Source organism: Micrasema longulum, unplaced genomic scaffold (assembly GCF_059751315.1).
Source record: "Micrasema longulum isolate JH-2025_06_02 unplaced genomic scaffold, ASM5975131v1 h1tg001416l, whole genome shotgun sequence".
NCBI lineage: Eukaryota > Metazoa > Arthropoda > Insecta > Trichoptera > Brachycentridae > Micrasema > Micrasema longulum.
The window spans coordinates 38669-56369 of record NW_028278602.1 but is presented as its reverse complement, the minus strand read 5'-3'; the positions used below and the strand labels follow the sequence as shown (position 1 = coordinate 56369).

The 17701-nt window shown below is 34.6% G+C and overlaps 2 protein-coding genes across 2 annotated transcripts; one reads left to right on the top strand and one right to left on the bottom strand.

The window, feature by feature from the left end:
- Positions 1–330: 330 nt before the first annotated feature.
- LOC148275453 (uncharacterized) lies at positions 331–10693 on the bottom strand. The gene is made up of 5 exons (XM_088235675.1): positions 10548–10693; positions 7873–8097; positions 5981–6096; positions 3161–3775; positions 331–1725 (listed from the first exon to the last, which is right to left on the bottom strand). Exons 2-5 carry the CDS (start codon positions 7968–7970, stop codon positions 536–538), a joined length of 2019 nt encoding a protein of 672 aa, XP_088091801.1. The 5' UTR covers positions 7971–8097; positions 10548–10693; the 3' UTR covers positions 331–535.
- Positions 10694–13975: 3282 nt separating this feature from the next.
- LOC148275452 (uncharacterized) lies at positions 13976–17634 on the top strand. The gene is made up of 2 exons (XM_088235667.1): positions 13976–14503; positions 16565–17634. Exons 1-2 carry the CDS (start codon positions 14116–14118, stop codon positions 17266–17268), a joined length of 1092 nt encoding a protein of 363 aa, XP_088091793.1. The 5' UTR covers positions 13976–14115; the 3' UTR covers positions 17269–17634.
- The last annotated feature ends 67 nt before the right edge of the window (positions 17635–17701 follow it).

Here is a 17701-nt window from a genome sequence, read left to right as displayed (position 1 = left end):
TCCTTCTTCTTTCCTTCCCCTCCCCTCTCCACTTTTCATAGTAAAGTGTAGGTTTTTAGTTGATTTTTGTTTAGAATTTTATATAAAATATGTATTACCTAGAATATGTTTATGTACTTGTAATTTTCTCAAAACATGGTCCCGTGGTAGTGTTGTGGACTCGCGGGCCAAAGGTCCGAGGCTCAAATTACACTTTACCACAACTCGATTTCTATTTTTTCCAGCACAAGTCATTTACGACTTTTAGGAAATGGTGTGAAAATTTAAATATTTGAGTAAAGAATAAGAACTCAAGTATTTCTCATTTCAAAAACAAAAGAAAATGCCCACTTTTGTATTTATATATATATTGTAAATGTACATAAAGTGTTAAATAAATGGTTTCTCAATAGTTTAAGCATCTTAAGATTAATAATTATGTAAGAATAAACGCATTCTGAGCTTATAAAAGGTTTCTCGCCAGCATGAGTTTTCATGTGCCCTTTTAGAGTACGTTTCGTTAAATAGAATATTTACATTCTGAGCCCTTGAGAAACTACTCAACAGTATGCTTTAAATTATGCCGAGTCAATAAAATTTTAATGGAAGTACAATAATTACATTCGGAGCATTTAAACGGTTTCTCGACGGTATGGGTAAGCATGTGTTGATTTAATTGATTTATTAGTGGAGTGGAATAATTACACACTGAGCATTTGAAAGGTTTCTCATGAGTGGCGTGAGTTAAGACATCGTCTTTCAAATTACTTTTCAATGACGAATGATTCAGTGTGTGCAGTTTCAAACTTTCTTTTCGGTGAGTAGAGTAATTACATTCCGCGCATTTTAATTTAATTTTATCAGTATGAGTCGACATGTGTATTTTTAAAGTACCTTTTCTAAGAGTGGAAAAATTACATTTTTCACATCTAAAGGGTTTTTCGCCAGTGTGGGTAAACGTGTGGTCTTTCAAACACCTTTTCCACAAAGTAGAATAATTACAGTCTGAGCACTTAAAGAGTTTCTCTGCAGTGTGAGTCAACGAGTGCTGTTTTAAATTACTTTTCAGCAACGTTGAAAAATTGCACACTGAACATTTAAATGGTTTCTGACCAGTATGAATCGACATGTGTTGATTTAATGTGCATTTTCGTAGCGTGGAATAATTACATACAGGGCATTTAAAACGTTTCTCGCCAGTATGAGTCAATACGTGGTATTTTATATTACTTCTCAGTAACGTTGAATAATTACACTCTGAGCACTTAAACGACTTTTTGGGAGCATGAGTCATTACGTGCAGTGTTAAATTTGTGTTTCGGTGAGTAGAATAATTACACTCCGGGCATTTAAATTGAGGTTCGTCCGTGTGAGTCAACGTGTGCTTTTTTAAAGCACTTTTTCTTGGAGTAGAAAAAGAACATTTTACACATTTAAAGGGTCTTTCGCCAGTATGGGTCGACATGTGGTCTTTTAAACACCTTTTCCACGAAGAAGAATAATTACACTCTGAGCATGCGAAAGGTTTCTTCGCAGTGTGGGCCAACAAGTGCTGCACTAAATTACTTTTTAATAACGTTGTATAATTGCATGCTGAACATTTTAACGGTCTCTCTCGGGGAAGACTCGATGTGCGTCGATTTCTCTTACTTTTCTTGCATTTTGTGAGAGTAATTTCGTTAGTACTACCAGACGAAGTATTGACACTCTCCGCTGATGGTGATGGGTCTTTGGTGAGTGCAGTATCTGAAAAATATAATTAAAAAATAATAAAAATTAAATTGGTCCCAAATGGGAACCTTGTGGTACACCACTTGATGTTCCAAACTGAGAAAAAATACAGTGACCGATTTTTACGGAAATTTTCCTTTCAGTAAGATAACTCTCGAACCAGTTGAAGACGCTACCTGTGACTCCCAAAGCAATGAATTTATGAAGAAGTATTTTATGAGATACTTTATCGAATGCCTTGCTAAAGTCCGTATAAACAGTATCCCTTTGACATAAATAAAATTAAAATAAATAGTTTACACCTACTTTCGAAACCTTTTAAAAAACATTTTTGTAATGTTATGTTTTGATTGTATTTTTAAAAAGTATAATAAGTGTCAAAACCTTATTTTGAATAAAGCATTTTAATTGAAAATTTAATTGGTACATATTGAATGAATAATGTGCAATGAGTCCCATATAACACGGCAGGTAATCAAAAAATGCAGTGCAAACGAGGTAAGAGGACATGCTGGTATCGTAGGAAATGAGAGAGCGGATGAACGAGCAAGAGCCGCAACTTGTAAAAGAACGGCACCTTTCTTCTCAGAATTTCCCTTTAGCTTTGCTAAACGTTGGGAAGATCATTACCGCGCTTCTTCTACAGGTAAAACCAGTAAACCCAACGCTGGCTGATGCGGCAAACTTCCGTCGTCATCACCAAAGTACTTTCGAAACGACCCAAATTTTTACCGGACACGGAGCTATGAAAAGTTATCATATAGATAACTTCCTATACCATTTAGTATGCCGAACATATATATGGAGTCAATATTAGTTCTACGTTTTTGTAGACTAGAAATATTTAACATTGACTCTATTTCAGCATAAGAATAATTATCTCTCTCTAGTCCGAGCATCCACGCTATTTTTCGAAGCGAGCGATGTTGGACTGATTCAATGTGATTTATGCGATTGACATAGAATGGAGACCAGACTACTATTCTAGGAGGCATATTCTAGAAGAGGGCGAACAGTCGAGCAATAAAGAGTTTTGATTGTACGGACATTAGTAAAATCAGAGGATATTCTGTTAATGAAGCCAGATGATTTATTTACTATATTATCTATATGCTCGTTGTATGTCAGTATATAGTCCAAAACAACTCCTAAACCTCTGATGGACTTGACTACATCAATTTTGGAGTTTTCTAATAGGTACTCGAAGGAAATTGGTTGTTTTGTTCTATGAAATGACATTATTTTGCATTTTTTTATCACGCGCCATTGTTCTTGGACTTTGCAACAATGGTGATTGGACTCATAAAGGTAATAAACCAAAATCAGTGATCGAACATCCCATTTCCAAGACAAGCAAAATGCTTTTTCCGAGTACCTTAGCCTTGTACATGACACGTAAGGCTACTAAATACAGGGGTCTAAATATATCTTTTAAAAAAATATACCTTACCCGGTTTATTCTCGACCCGATTTAAAGATTCCAAGCATTTTTGTTTAATGTCCGGATAGTGAAGGCCGATTTGGTCACATAGCACTCCAGCACTACTGGTCCCCGGTTCAGCCTCGATGGTAGCTGGGCCATGATCTTGCGGCTCCCGCTTCACAGTACTGAGTGAACTATCATCTCCGTTGTGCGCATTCGTACTAGTCGGGGATGTATCTTCACCAGCAGAACTAACATCCGTCTCTGTATGCGGTTCTTGTTTAACAGTATACAATCTCAGTTCGGTTTCGCAACTGGTCCCCGGTTCAGCTTTGATGGTGGGAATACCGCGATCTTGTGGCTCTCGCTTCGCAGTACTGGACATACTAATATCTCCGTCGTGTGTCTCCGTACTAGTCGGGGGTTCACACTTATCGGTAGAATGAACATCCGTGTCTGCGTATGATTCATTTTTAACAGCACTCAATATCCTCGGCTCGCTTCCAGCGCAGCTTGCCGATTCAGACTTGATGACACAAACATCGTAAGAGGGACCTTCGCTTGTTTCAACTTTCACAGTATGGAGCGCATTACCTCCGCCAGAGTCCAAGTTCACGTTCGGGGCAACTTTAACGAGGACTCCTGAAACATTGTTAAAACTTTTAATGAATAATATTTTCTATTTATTTATTCAATTGACAGACTTATGCAGTCCATTCTAACGATGGTAATACAATTTCTTATAATAAATACAGGTACTAATCAAATATTTATTTCAGTGCCTGAAATATGTTTACTTGAATAGGGAATTGTTTAGTAATCATTTAAATCGCATTAGCAATAGATCCGATAATATTTTTTATATATCTTGATATTTTTATGTTTTTCTCATTATGTATTTTTATTTTTTATTTAAATCTTAAAGTAGGGCACACATATCATACATGTTGTTATGTGTGTTCTAATAATAACATTGCAAATATATTTAATTTATAAATTGTTTATCACATATGTCTTGACCATTATTTTAAATTTTGATATGTTTTTTTCTTCATAAATATTTTTTTCCATTTCGTAATACTTTTTAATTGCTTTAAATAAAATAGAATTTTGTGACTTTGCCTTTTTCCTAAATGGAAGTCTAATTTTGTTCTTTTCTCTAGTATTGTGATCGTGTTCATGCTGGTTCCGATCAATTTTTTTCCAAAATTCTGTTTTTTTATTAGAGTTTATAATTTTATGAACAAATATCATTGTATTGTAAAATATTCTTTGTTTATATGTTAATAATTTCATTTCATTTACCATCGACTTTACCCTCGTATATCTGTTTTTTTTCAAAATGATTCTAAAGGCTTTATTTTGTAATACAGTTAGTTTATCTATGTTTTCTTTGTTTGATAAAAATAAAATGCTACTACAGTAGTTAACGTGAGGTTCAATAATTGCTTTGTAAATAGTTTTGCAGGAGTCCTTATCAATAAATCTTCTGATCCTTCCCAAAATTGATATTGTTTTTGCAATCTTATTTATTACCATCTTAGCGTTTTGGTGAAATGTAAGTTTTGAATCCAACATTACACCTAAATATTTAATATTTTATTATTTGGTTTTTTCAATACTGCTATATTTTACAATTATTTTGTTGATTTTAATGATACCATTATTTTGTATATTTGATTATGTGTGATTCTTAATTTGTATAATTTATGTTTTAAAAATTATTTCTGATTATCTTTTTGCATTGCATTCTTTTGAATTTTATTATTTATTACATTTACCTTTTTTTAAGATTGTTATTTTATGTCATTATTTATTTATTTATAAATGAAATCGTACAGTCTTTATATAATTTAATAAAATTCTTTATATAAAACAAGGTACAAAAGAACAATTAAAAAAAGTAATACCAATTACAGATTTCACACTAATTTATTATGAATGCAGGAGGAGAGGGGAAAAATAATTAAATTCTAAAAAAGTAAAAATAAAAATATTACATAAAAAGTACATAAAAAGGTGAAGACATTGTATGGCTACTCTACTTTCCTCCCTCTCTCTCTGCTTCCGTGAACATTTAAATTTATTTGTAAAAAATCACAATCGACAATAAATTATTAGATGCAGGTAGTAGATGTAAGTAAGTATAAATTAAGAGTGGAAATCAAAAGTTAAAATTAAAATAAAAAATTAAAGTTAAAATGGAAAGTTCAAATTAAAATAAAGTTAAAAGTTTAAATTAAAAGTTAAAATTAAGAATTAAAATTAAAAAGTTAAAATTGAAAGATAAAATTAAAACTTAGAACGACATTTGTCAGCAAAAGCGACGACATAACTTTGTAGTAAAGTCTAAGGAGAGATTTATATTGACACACGAAAAATTATTCGTATATGGCGTGTTAATTAATTTATTTAATACAATGCTTGACATATGAATCGATATAATTATATAAATCAGCTTTAAAACTAAAATAAACCTAATTATTAACTACGTTCTTACAAGGTTAAGTTATTTTGTAAAAATGTTAGAGATGGACGAATTGATCAATGTAAATCAATGGAATAAAAAATCATTCATTTGTTGTTGTTCATGAAAAAAAGTATTTAATTTTAGTAAACAAAAACGCGGACTATTTTTTGAGAGCAATCATTGGTTCGTTTCGATCATAATATGATGTCGAGATGGCAAGTAGGTATAACATACCAAAGTAAGATACAGATAAAGATAGCGTTCATAATTGAGGCCCTGAAATATACGACAAAGATTTTTTATGAAAAAAAAAAAAACAATTAAATATATAAATCTTGGAGAGATTACATTTAAATCTGTTTTATTTGTTGACTTACGTTTTGAATAAGTTTTAATTTTCAGCGTACTTGCGTGAGATTTTATCGGTAATTGTCTGGGTATAACAATTTGTGTTTTATTTTGTGAGTCGTTTTTTCTCCAGGCTTCGTGACGACTGTAACAAAGGTAATCTTATAATTTACATGGCATAATTTTTATTTTTTTTTGAAATAAAGGCTACTGGAAGAATACAATAGATATCAATCAACAATATTTTGAGTTTGTCCAAATTTTTGTAGACAAGGACTGGATTCAACTCCGTGGGGCGCTGTTTATATTAACATATTACAACAGAGATGAAGAACATTTAAGAGAAAGTAATATAGAAGTCTAGGCATCTACAGGGCTTATGACCTGTCAATGGCTGGTTTAAGTGGCCACTTTACACACTGTGTAACATTCACCATTCTGCCTATATTTGAACATCTTTATTCCAACAATTCTTTCATCTGTTGATGTTTGTGAAGTTAAAGAGCTGAAACCTTTATTTATGCGGGTGAGATTCATCTAATTGAATTATTTCACCTGCATACTAGACTAGGCAACGCCTGAAAATGTTATTTTTTCAATTTCTATACTTTTTCAAGGACCAGGTAATTTATCAACAATATTTTGAGTTTGTCCAAATTTTTGTAGACAAGGACTGGATTCAACTTCGTGGGGCGCTGTTTATATTAACATATTACAACAGAGATGAAGAACATTTAAGAGAAGGTAGTATAGAAGTCTAGGCATCTACAGGGCTTATGACCTGTCAATGGCTGGTTTAAGTGGCCACTTTACACACTGTGTAACATTCACCATTCTGCCTATATTTGAACATCTTTATTCCAACAATTCTTTCATCTGTTGATGTTTGTGAAGTTAAAGAGCTGAAACCTTTATTTATGCGGGTGAGATTCATCTAATTGAATTATTTCACCTACATACTAGACTAGGCAACGCCTGAAAATGTTATTTTTTCAATTTCTATACTTTTTCAAGGACCAGGTAATTTATCAACAATATTTTGAGTTTGTCCAAATTTTTGTAGACAAGGACTGGATTCAACTCCGTGGGGCGCTGTTTATATTAACATATTTCAACAGGGATGAAGAACATTTAAGAGAAGGTAATATAGAAGTCCAGGCATCTATAGGGCTTATGACCTGTCAATGGCTGGTTTAAGTGGCCACTTTACACACTGTGTAACATTCACCATTCTGCCTATATTTGAAGTATGTAGGTGAAATAATTCAATTAGATGAATCTCACCAGCATAAATAAAGGTTTCAGCTCTTTAACTTCACAAACATCAACAGATGTTCAAATATAGGCAGAATGGTGAATGTTACACAGTGTAGAAAGTGGCCACTTAAACCAGCCATTGACAGGTCATAAGCCCTGTAGATGCCTTGACTTCTATATTACCTTTTCTTAAATGTTCTTCATCTCTGTTGTAGTATGTTAATATAAACAGCTCCCCAGGGAGTTGAATCCAGTCCTTGTCTACAAAAATTTGGACACACTCAAAATATTGTAAATAATATTTTACTACCGCCCTTACAAGAATATGTTGTTGAATTTTGATGAAGTGTCAAATGTGACCTGTTAAATTGGCCCTACTATAGTTGTAATATTATATTTTAATTTGTTATTAATAAGAAATTTAAAAAATAAATTAAAAAATAATCAAATTCCAAAGTCTAGCGGCTTGGATGGAAAAGAATTAGCTGAAAAATGATGCGCTACGTCGGGGAATGGGAAGCGTTCTCTCCTGAGAAAGACCGTGATCAGAAAGGTAAATGAAACTCTCAGAGAGATATTTTGGAGCGCGAGGGTTGTGAACATATAATTGGCACTGTGCAGGTTTAAACTACGAAGGAAGAGAAGTAAAAAAAATTGTACATACCTCATAACCACCTCATTGTGATATTTCATCATTTTGCGACTTCTTTTAAGACTCGGCTTCGGACCGCAATACTCGTGTTTTTGGTATCGGCGTTTCATATTCACACCAACACAAGCACCGAGGTACCGAGAAGGAGTCGAGCAGTTCTATCCAATGAAATGAACGCCCGGAAGAAGAAGTCGGTGACAGGTCGATTGACCTTACGCAGAAGCGCGAAGTTCACGTCTGGCAAATAGAGAGATTCAAAGGTTATAATGTAAGAAATTAAACACTGATTTGAGTCTACTGAACACATTATTTTATCAATGTTTGATTATGTCCAAATGCTTGCAGACTGGCTGGATTTCCTCCTTAGGGAGTTGTTCATATTTAAATTCATTTCAACAGAGAGGGAAAAATTTTTGAGAAGGGAATATGGAAGTCTAGGCATTTACAGGGCTTATGACCTGTCATTGGCTGGTTTAAGTGGCCTCCTAGACTTCCATATTCCCTTCTCAAAATTTTTTCCCTCTCTGTTGAAATGAATTTAAACATTATTTTATTTTTACAAATATAAAAACAACAATTTTGTGACAATTGTTTCGCCTTGTTAGGGCATTTTCAAACTAATGTGAAGATTAGATGGATTGAATGTCCTTATATTTATATATTTAATTTCTCTGTACGTGCGATACGCGAGAAAAGCGATTTGCTTATGAATGTTGATAAATCGAAAGTGATGGTTTTTGAAAGGGATGAAAATATAACTAAATGTGAGATCAGCGTGAACGGAGATATTCTGAATCAGGTAGAAGAATTTGTGTACCTGGGAAGTATGTTTACTAGGGACGGAAAGGTCGATAAAGATATTGAAAGGAGGGTGAGTGCCGGGAACAGGGTGAACGGCGCACTAAAATCTACTTCGGCAAATAAATGTTTATAGCAGGAGGTCAAACTAGCAGTTCACAACGGAGTTCTAGTTCCAACTCTAATGTATGGAATTGGAAAAATGATGATGAAAGTAGGTTGAATGCTGTCGAAATGCGATCCCCCAGGCGAATGTGTGGTAAAACGATGTATGATAGGTGCACAAATGTAGAGATCCGTGAAGTGTGTAAGGCTGAGACACGCATTATTGACAGAATCAAGAAAGGGGTGCTGCGTTGGTTTGGACATGTAGAGCGAATGGACAGCGAAAGAACCGCTAAAAGGATCTACGATGCGAATGTTGACGGATGCAGAAAACGAGGAAGACCGAGAAAGACACGGCACGATCGAGTCCATCAAATACTCGAAGATGGACATGTCAAAAGTAGGAATAATCGGCGTGCGTGCATGAGAAGATGTATGAATGTAGAGGAAGCGAGGTCTGTATGCCAAGATGGAGTGTTATGGCGTTCTATCCTCTCTGCCCACCCCTACGGTGAAACGGCGTGATGGTTGGTTTGTTTGTTTGTTTGTTTGTACGTGTGATGTCACCGAACTCCTAGACGGCTTAACCGATTTACGTGCGGTTTTCAGAGAAATATAGATCTTTGCGCTGTGCGTGTTCGTAGATATTAAAATCTTCAATCCAATGTGAAAAAAAGAAGTAAGAAGCATACATGTTCTATTCATTGATATACCAGGGTTGCATTTGAAGAGAATGCATTTGCAATAAAATGAAATGATGTTTGTGTAAAAAAAGTTTGTTTTTGAATGTTTACAAACAGCTTTTGTTATTTGTGGATCTCAATCAGATTCTTTCCTTTTTCTTATGATTTCTGCACATTTATTTATTTTAACTGGATTTTTGGTAATACTAAAATAAATTTATTTCAACAGAGAGGGAAAAAAATATTTTGAGAAGGGAATATGGAAGTCTAGGCATTTACAGGGCTTGTGACCTGTCATTGGCTGGTTTAAGTGGCCACTTTACACACTGTGGAACATTCACCATTCATTACCGTTGATATTTAAATTTATTTCAACAGAGAGGGAAAAAATATTTTGAGAAGGGAATATGGAAGTCTAGGCATTTACAGGGCTTATGACCTGTCATTGGCTGGTTTAAGTGGCCACTTAACACACTGTGAAACATTTACCATTCTGCCCATGTTTGAACATCCGCATTTCCTCAACTCTTCCATCTGTTGACTTTTGTGAAGTAAAAGAGCTGAAACCTTTATCACGCGGGTGAGATTCATCCGGCTGAACCAAATCACCTACTAGGCAATGCCTGAAAACAATTTTCCAATTTTTATACTTCTTCTTTTACCAGGTAGTAATTCAACGATGTTTGATTATATCCAAATGCTTGCAGACTGGCTGGATTTCCAAAAAAGTGAACACCCAAATGAACGTCCCTCCTCCTCCATAATGACTGATAGCCTAGCTTCCCCAGTAAAAAGTCGGTTGGGAAGAGCCAAGGATAATATACACATTCTTTTGGGTACAGATAGCGCATGATAACATGAATGTGGAAGAAGCTAGGAATGTATGCCAGGATAGACGTGTGTGGCTGTCCATTCTCTCTGCCTACCGCTACGGAGAAATGGCGTGATGGTAGTAGTACTGCGTTTACGAAAATAATAATAAAAAAAATGTAATTGATCTAATTAACCTAATTATCATTAATAAAAAAAAAAATATTGCTACTTCTAGAGACGTGAGAGTTGATTAATTAGTACACAATTAACGTTACAATTATCACTTACCTGCGTTCCGACAATACAGCCCACAAACATAGAAATGACGTCTACTTGAATGATAGCTCCGCTCCACAAATGTCATCTACCATATTATTTGACGTCTCTGCACTGTTTGTCTGGCGGCCATTTTGATATCGGCGAGAATAGACAATTCAGAAAAATCAGAAAAGAGAAAAAATATTTTCTTCTTCTTTCGTTTTGACTTTTTTCCCACTCACTGGGGTGTTCTGGCCAGTGCCGAGCTTTATTTCTTTCGTTTATTTAAATATTTACACATGTATCAGCAATACGTGCAAGTTTGTATGTTAGCATTTTATATTTAAAACGTGATATTTTATAAACCATCAAAATCACTCGCAAACGAGTGGAGGCGTATAAAAAAAAAAAAAAATTAATAGTTCTCAAAACAAGTTTCCTGGAGGAAAGGGGAGGGGACAGTGATTTTAAAATACATGTTGCGAGTAGATCCTTAATTTGTTTATTTTTAAATAACATTTTATTTAAAGAACAGAGACAACTTCTGATTTTTTTCCCCACTCACTGGGGTGTTCTGGCCAGTGCCGAGCTTTATTTCTTTTGTTTATTTAGATATTTACACATGTGTCAGCAATACGTGCAAGTTTGTATGTTAGCATTTTATATTTAAAACGTGATATTTTATAAACCAATAATTAATAGTTCTCAAAACAAGTTTCCTGGAGGAAAGGGGAGGGGACCGTATTTTTAAAATACATGTGGCTAGTAGAACCTTAATTTATTTATTTTTAAATAACATTTTATATAAAGAACAGAGACAAAGTTTATAGGGGCACAATTAGGAACGACCCATGCCTGTGAACTTGCCCGACTCGCCAGAAAACCTGTATTGGGTTGGAGCACTTGCATTGCATTTATAAACATACATACGTATCTACATATTCACACATATTCATATTTTTTTTAATGGCCACCAAAATTGAAATATTGGGGTAAATCATAAAAACGCAAATATTTATTTGACTAAAAAAATAAAAGATATAATTTCTACATACATATTCAGTTTGATTAAATATATATTAGGCAACTTATGATTAACATACATTTTTTAATTTTTATATTTTTTTTATAATCTATATTATCCTATGTCCTATGACAGGAATTCAAAATAGCAATCATTTATGCATGGGGCATAAAAAAAACACGATTTATATTTTTTCACTCAGACTGATATTTGCTCTTGCCAGTCGAATTAAAAATATGCTAACATAAAATATATTGTTAAAAACAAAAAAAAATTACATAAATACTATTAATAATAATATTTCAACATTAAATTATTTTATGACTATTCAAATTCATACACTTTCAAAACCAATATCATAGTCAGGAGTCAAACAGTAAACATCAAGCTTGATAAAAACGTCATCACTGTACCATGAGGCGGACTTATTTTCGTTCTAATTTCTTTTTCAGGATTGTAACCTGGAATTCAATTTACGGCCTTTTAAAGCATTTAAAATTTATAAACGTTCCAATAAACAAACAATAATTTTCGTACTTATCGAGTCCGAAATTTAGACCTTGCCACTTCAGTGTGTAGCAATAGATATCGCCTTGTCAGTGGCCATCCTCAAATCATTATTATCACAAGTTAACTGCATTTGTAGACACCGCAGCAGATGAGGATCATCCTGTACCTTTTCACAATTGCAGTTCACGTCATCTTCCTCCAGAAAACCCCACCTCTGTTGATTGTATTTGCACTTAGACACCTCAACCCTTAGTATATTAAGAACTTTCCACGTAGAGATGTCTAAACTGTGGGCGGTGTTTGTGCTTTCGGATGGTATTATCTACAACCTATCACCAAGTTTCTCTTTCCACGGATCCTCTGCGTTTTTCTGCAGATGTCTCCAAGTCAGTTGTGACTTTAAGGAAACTCATTCTCGATCTCAGTCTTCCATTTTCGTAAAGGAGGCCTTACCCAAATCGCGTTAACACTTTGTATCCCGGAGCCGTCTAAACACGTGATTATATAACCATGCGTTGTGACCCGGTTTCGTGTTTTCACGTGGTTTACTAGCTATATAAAAAAGTTAATTTTACTGACATCTAGTGACTTTTATTAGTACTTTTTCACCGCTGGTAAACCACGTAAAAACACGGGACCAGGACACAACGCGTGGTTATTATAATAACGCGTTTACACGGCTCCGGGATACAAAGCACAATAAAAAGTGAGATCCTGTATATGTGCAAGCATTGCAATGTGGCTCTCCATAAAGGCCAATGTTGGCAAAACCATCATGTAAAAATGACTTATCAAATTGTTCAAAATAAATATGAGAAGTTTCAATTGATTAAACCTAGTATTTTCGTTATTTTGAAACTTTTAAGAAACCCTTCACAAAGCATAAAACTTCGCAAAAATGGACCAAGCCCACGGTAAATTCTATTTGTAGTCGGCCGGTACTCAAAGTGTTTAAATTGCCCCGTTTTAAATAATAGTTTTTTAAAATTATGATTTCTTGTCTATTCTCCATTCTCACTGATCCCAAAATGGCCGCTAAGCATAGGGCGGGAGAACTGTCAGTCGGCATTGCACATTACCGGCGGTAAGTGATAATTGTCACGCCATATATATATGGCATGCTATGTCTTTCTCGGTCTTCCTCATTTTCTGCATCCTTTAAAATTATTTTTTACCTTATCACGTTTACCTATTTAACCTGATCCACTTATCAATCCGTGTCGAACCTAACTAAATTTCTTTATTGCAATTTTATAGTCAGTGTACTTAATAATTATCCTAATAATGACTTATTAGCTTAAATACCCTTAAATCAAGATGGATCTAATGGAAATTGTTTAAGTACTGAAGGCAATATTTATTTATTTATTTGACACTTTATATACATATACAATAAATATACATACAAGGGCGGGCATATTGCCTTAAGGCAATTTCTTCCTACCTACCCAAACCGTTCAGTTTGAGAAAAATACACGGACATATTGAATCTTACAATTTTATACAAAAATTAAAAGGAAAGATTAACAAAAATAAATACCTATATATTTATAAAAAGAAAACACTATACTATGAAGAGAGGGGAGGGGATGGGAAGGAAAGAAGAAGGATAAAGGAACAATTAAAATATTTAGATAGTGACATTTCAATCTTGACTTAAATGTAAATAAAGAAGGGGCGTCTCTAACATTAGTGGGTAGATTATTCCACAATCGAGCGGCTACTACCGCGAAAGAGGAGGCAATTAGAGCGATGACAGGGTATTAAAAGGGTTCTCTCGTTACTAGAACGAAGAGATAGTCCGTGTTGCGAAAGAGGTTGGATGAGCTCTCTCAGATAAACAGGCGAAGTGGGATTATTTATTTATATGTGATCTCTTTTTTAGGAATCATTATTGGTACGCAAAATGAATTTGAATAATGCAAGCACTGGGAGAGCTGATACTCTCTATACCGTGAAACTGGAAATCGACGAGGAGAAAGCTCCTGATGTTTTAAAAATTAAGATCGAACCGGGGACCAGTCCTGAAAGGGAATTAGGGGGATTCCCTGTAGAAAACGGCGCATGCGCGGAAAAGCGTATCGGTTTTGCCAAAAAGATGAATCTCTGAGTACTGTGAAGCAGGAGCCACTGGATCATGGTATTCCCACCATTAAAGCTGAACCGGGGACCAGTTATGAAACGGAACTAAGATTGTATACTGTTAAACAAGAACCATGTACAGAGACGGACGTTAGTTCTGCTGGTGAAGATGAACCCCCGACTAGTACGGAGACACGCGACGGGGATGTTAATGGATTCAATACTGTGAAGCGGGAGCCACATGATCATGGTCTTTCTACCATCGAATCGGAGAGAAGCGCTGAAGGATTTAATGACCAAATCAACCTTTATCAGGATATAGAACAAAAGTCTTTGAAATCATTTGATGGAGAGATTGAAGATAAATCCAGTAAGTTTTATTACATAACATAAACTTAACGTTTGATGATTCGTGGAGGATTATCTTGATAATAAATTTATTGCAATAGAGAGGGAAAACATTGTTGAGAAGGAATATAGAAGTCTAGGAATTTACGGGGCTTATTACCTGTCATTAGCTTGTTTAAGAAGCCACTTTACACACTGTGTAACATTCACCATTCTGCCCATGTTTAAACATCTACATTTCCTCAACTCTTCCATCTGTTGACCTTTGTGAAGTAAAGGAGCTGAAACCTTTATTATGTGGATGAGATTCATCCGGCTGAACCAAATCACCTACTAGGCAACGCCTGTAAACAATTTTCCATAGAATTAAGAATAGTCCAGAAGGAGCGTAGAATCATATTTGAATACATCGGACTGTGTCCAATAATTCCCCTACTATGCCCCACTTTCGCCGCGCGCATTCGTGATGCCGTCGCGTAATGTTGCACGATGGGACAAAATATTATTATAACAAGCAAATTTGTTAATTTTTCCAAAATTTTATTGTGCACGTGGAAATATTGATTGACACAACAGAGTAGATAAGTAAAGGGTCATTTAACAAGAGTAATTGAATTAATGAACTTTAATCTTAAAATATAAAACAAATTTTATTTTACATAAAACGTATATTTTTATATCATGTTCAATAATATTTGATGTGTTGAAGATAATGTCGGTCAAATGTCCACCACAGAGTTGTTTATTCCGAGGTACAATTTTCATTAGTTGTCTCATTAGATGAGCAAAGTAGGGTTAAAAAAATACAACCCTGGAAACACTAACGAAACGTTCATTTTGTTTCTTCGTCAATCTGACAGATGGAAAAATAATTCAATTTTTAAGTAATGCATTTGTTACATACACATTCATTTGCTAATTACACATGAAATGTGAATTCATCCTGTTTCTTTAAGATTTTTTTTTTTTTTAAAAAAGAAATATTTGCGTTCTTATGATTTACCCAAATATTTAATTTTGAGGGCCATTCTCAACGAGTTGTAAATAACTCACTATTAGAAAATGGAATCAAGTTGGGGTAGAGTAGGATTCGAACGACGGACCTTTGGTCCGTGAGTCCGAGACACTAGCCACGGGACCACAACCCGATATATTTCCTCTAGATCCTAGCAGTATTTCTACACTTTAAAAGGACACAACACGGCATAGTTGAATTTAAATCAGGAGTTGCGTACTGAGCGACGTCTACAAAGAAACTAATGGGTCAAAACGTAAACCTAATCATTTATGAGTTGTTTAGTCGCCTTCTGTTTGATGTGCGTATGCGGTTTCTGGACTATTATTAATTCTATTTACATAACATAAACAAAATGTTTGATGATTCTCGTGTACGATTATCTTGATGTAAAGCGTGTTTAATGAATTGTAGTTTAGTTGCCTAGTAGTTCAAACAGATGAATCTCACTCACATAAACACTTATAAGCATATCTAGCATAAACTAGCTTATGCGTAAATATTTGTATTTATGTATTTAAAAAAGAAAAAAAACAGTTTTTTGTATGTACGTATATTACTGATCTTTCTGGCTGTTAATTATATCTGAAAATACAATGTTTTTATAAACTTACGATTACATTATATAAGCTAGTTTTTAATATGAATCTCTACCAATAAGTCACAGAAAGTGTCTGGGGTTTTAGTTACTTGTAAAAAATATCAGTAAAGGTTTCCTCTCTTTTACTTCACAAGTCAACAGACGGAAGAGTTGAGGAAATATGGATATTTAAGCATAGGGAGAATAGTGGATGATACACAGTGTGTAAAGTGATAACTTAAACCAGGCAATGACAGACCATAAGCCATTGTAAGTATTTGTCGCCGATAGTTATTTTTGATTGAGCTACTGGAGTAATGTAAATAAGGATGTTAATATTTCTTCTATGTCTAGTTCCTGGGGTACAGATATATTGGTACGTCTGACTGTCCACGGACCTAAACAATATTATTATTAGGGCACACATAAGAATATGCTTGTGTTTGCCCTACCTCTGGATTTAAAATAAAATGAAACTTACTTTTCAGATGAAGAGTTGTCCAGAGAACCGGCAACATTAGTGGAGAGTATAAATATATCGTCTAAAACAGAAAACAACGTTCCTCTCACAGTGAAGAAGAAAGCCAGAACAAATCGTAACAAGTGCTACAAATGCACAGAATGCCACTTCTCCGCTTCGTGGATGGGTGCTGTGAAACAGCACATGTCGACCCATACCGGCGAGAAACCTTTAAAATGCCCAGAATGTGATTACTCAACATCGCACAAAAATAATTTAAAAAGACACATGCTGTCGCATACCGGAGAGAGGCCTTTAAAATGCCCCGAATGTGATCACACTACCACGCAGATCAGATATTTGAAACAACACATGTCAACACATACTGGCCATAGACCTTTTAAGTGCCCGGAGTGTGATTATTCTACTTCGTGGAAAACCGGCTTAAAAGAGCACATGTCGAATCATACCGGCGAGAAACCATTCAAATGCTCGGAATGTAATTTTTCCACTTCGCGGAATAGTACTTTAAAGCTGCACTTGAAAACGCATTCTGGAGAAAGACCGTACACCTGCTCTGAATGTAATTATTCAACGTCACGGATAAACACTTTGAATCAACACATGTTGATTCACACTGGCAAGAAACCTTACGTTTGCTCAGAATGTAATTACTCAACTGCAAGAAACTCGCATTTAAAACGTCACATTACGACTCACATCGGCAAATGATAATCGAAGGAAGTGAATAGCAACAGGCCGATGAATATCCACCATACAAATAAACATCTAACTCCGTTTGAGAGCAGTCACGTCTGAAGCGTAAGATCGATCATCTTACCCTCAAGTAACAAAAATAAAACGATTCGGTTTCTCTGGGATTGGTGATGATTAAAAGACATTATTATATTTGTAAAAATATATTTAACTAATTCTAAAATCACGTGTATAAAAGGATTCTCAATATTTCATAAGATGACATAGTAAATAGTCACGTTATTCGCTCGCTAGTCGCATTCGAATTATTTTAACTGTACAATATTATTCTCAACAATTTGAAATAAAGATGCCAACGTTTGTGCCAGAAAGAGATAAAAATATTCCCTTATTCTGTGTAAATTGTCACCATAGCTACGACGCTGACCGTCAGTGTTATTGTTTACTA

Coding starts and splice junctions, on each gene's coding strand:
- LOC148275453 (XM_088235675.1), bottom strand. CDS start 7,970: ATGAAACGCCGATACCAAAAACACGAGTATTGCGGTCCGAAGCCGAGT. Junction 3,776..5,980: donor AATTAAAACTTATTCAAAAC/GTAAGTCAACAA, acceptor ACAATGTTTCAG/GAGTCCTCGTTAAAGTTGCC. Junction 1,726..3,160: donor TCGGGTCGAGAATAAACCGG/GTAAGGTATATT, acceptor TATATTTTTCAG/ATACTGCACTCACCAAAGAC.
- LOC148275452 (XM_088235667.1), top strand. CDS start 14,116: ATGCGCGGAAAAGCGTATCGGTTTTGCCAAAAAGATGAATCTCTGAGT. Junction 14,504..16,564: donor AGAGATTGAAGATAAATCCA/GTAAGTTTTATT, acceptor CTTACTTTTCAG/ATGAAGAGTTGTCCAGAGAA.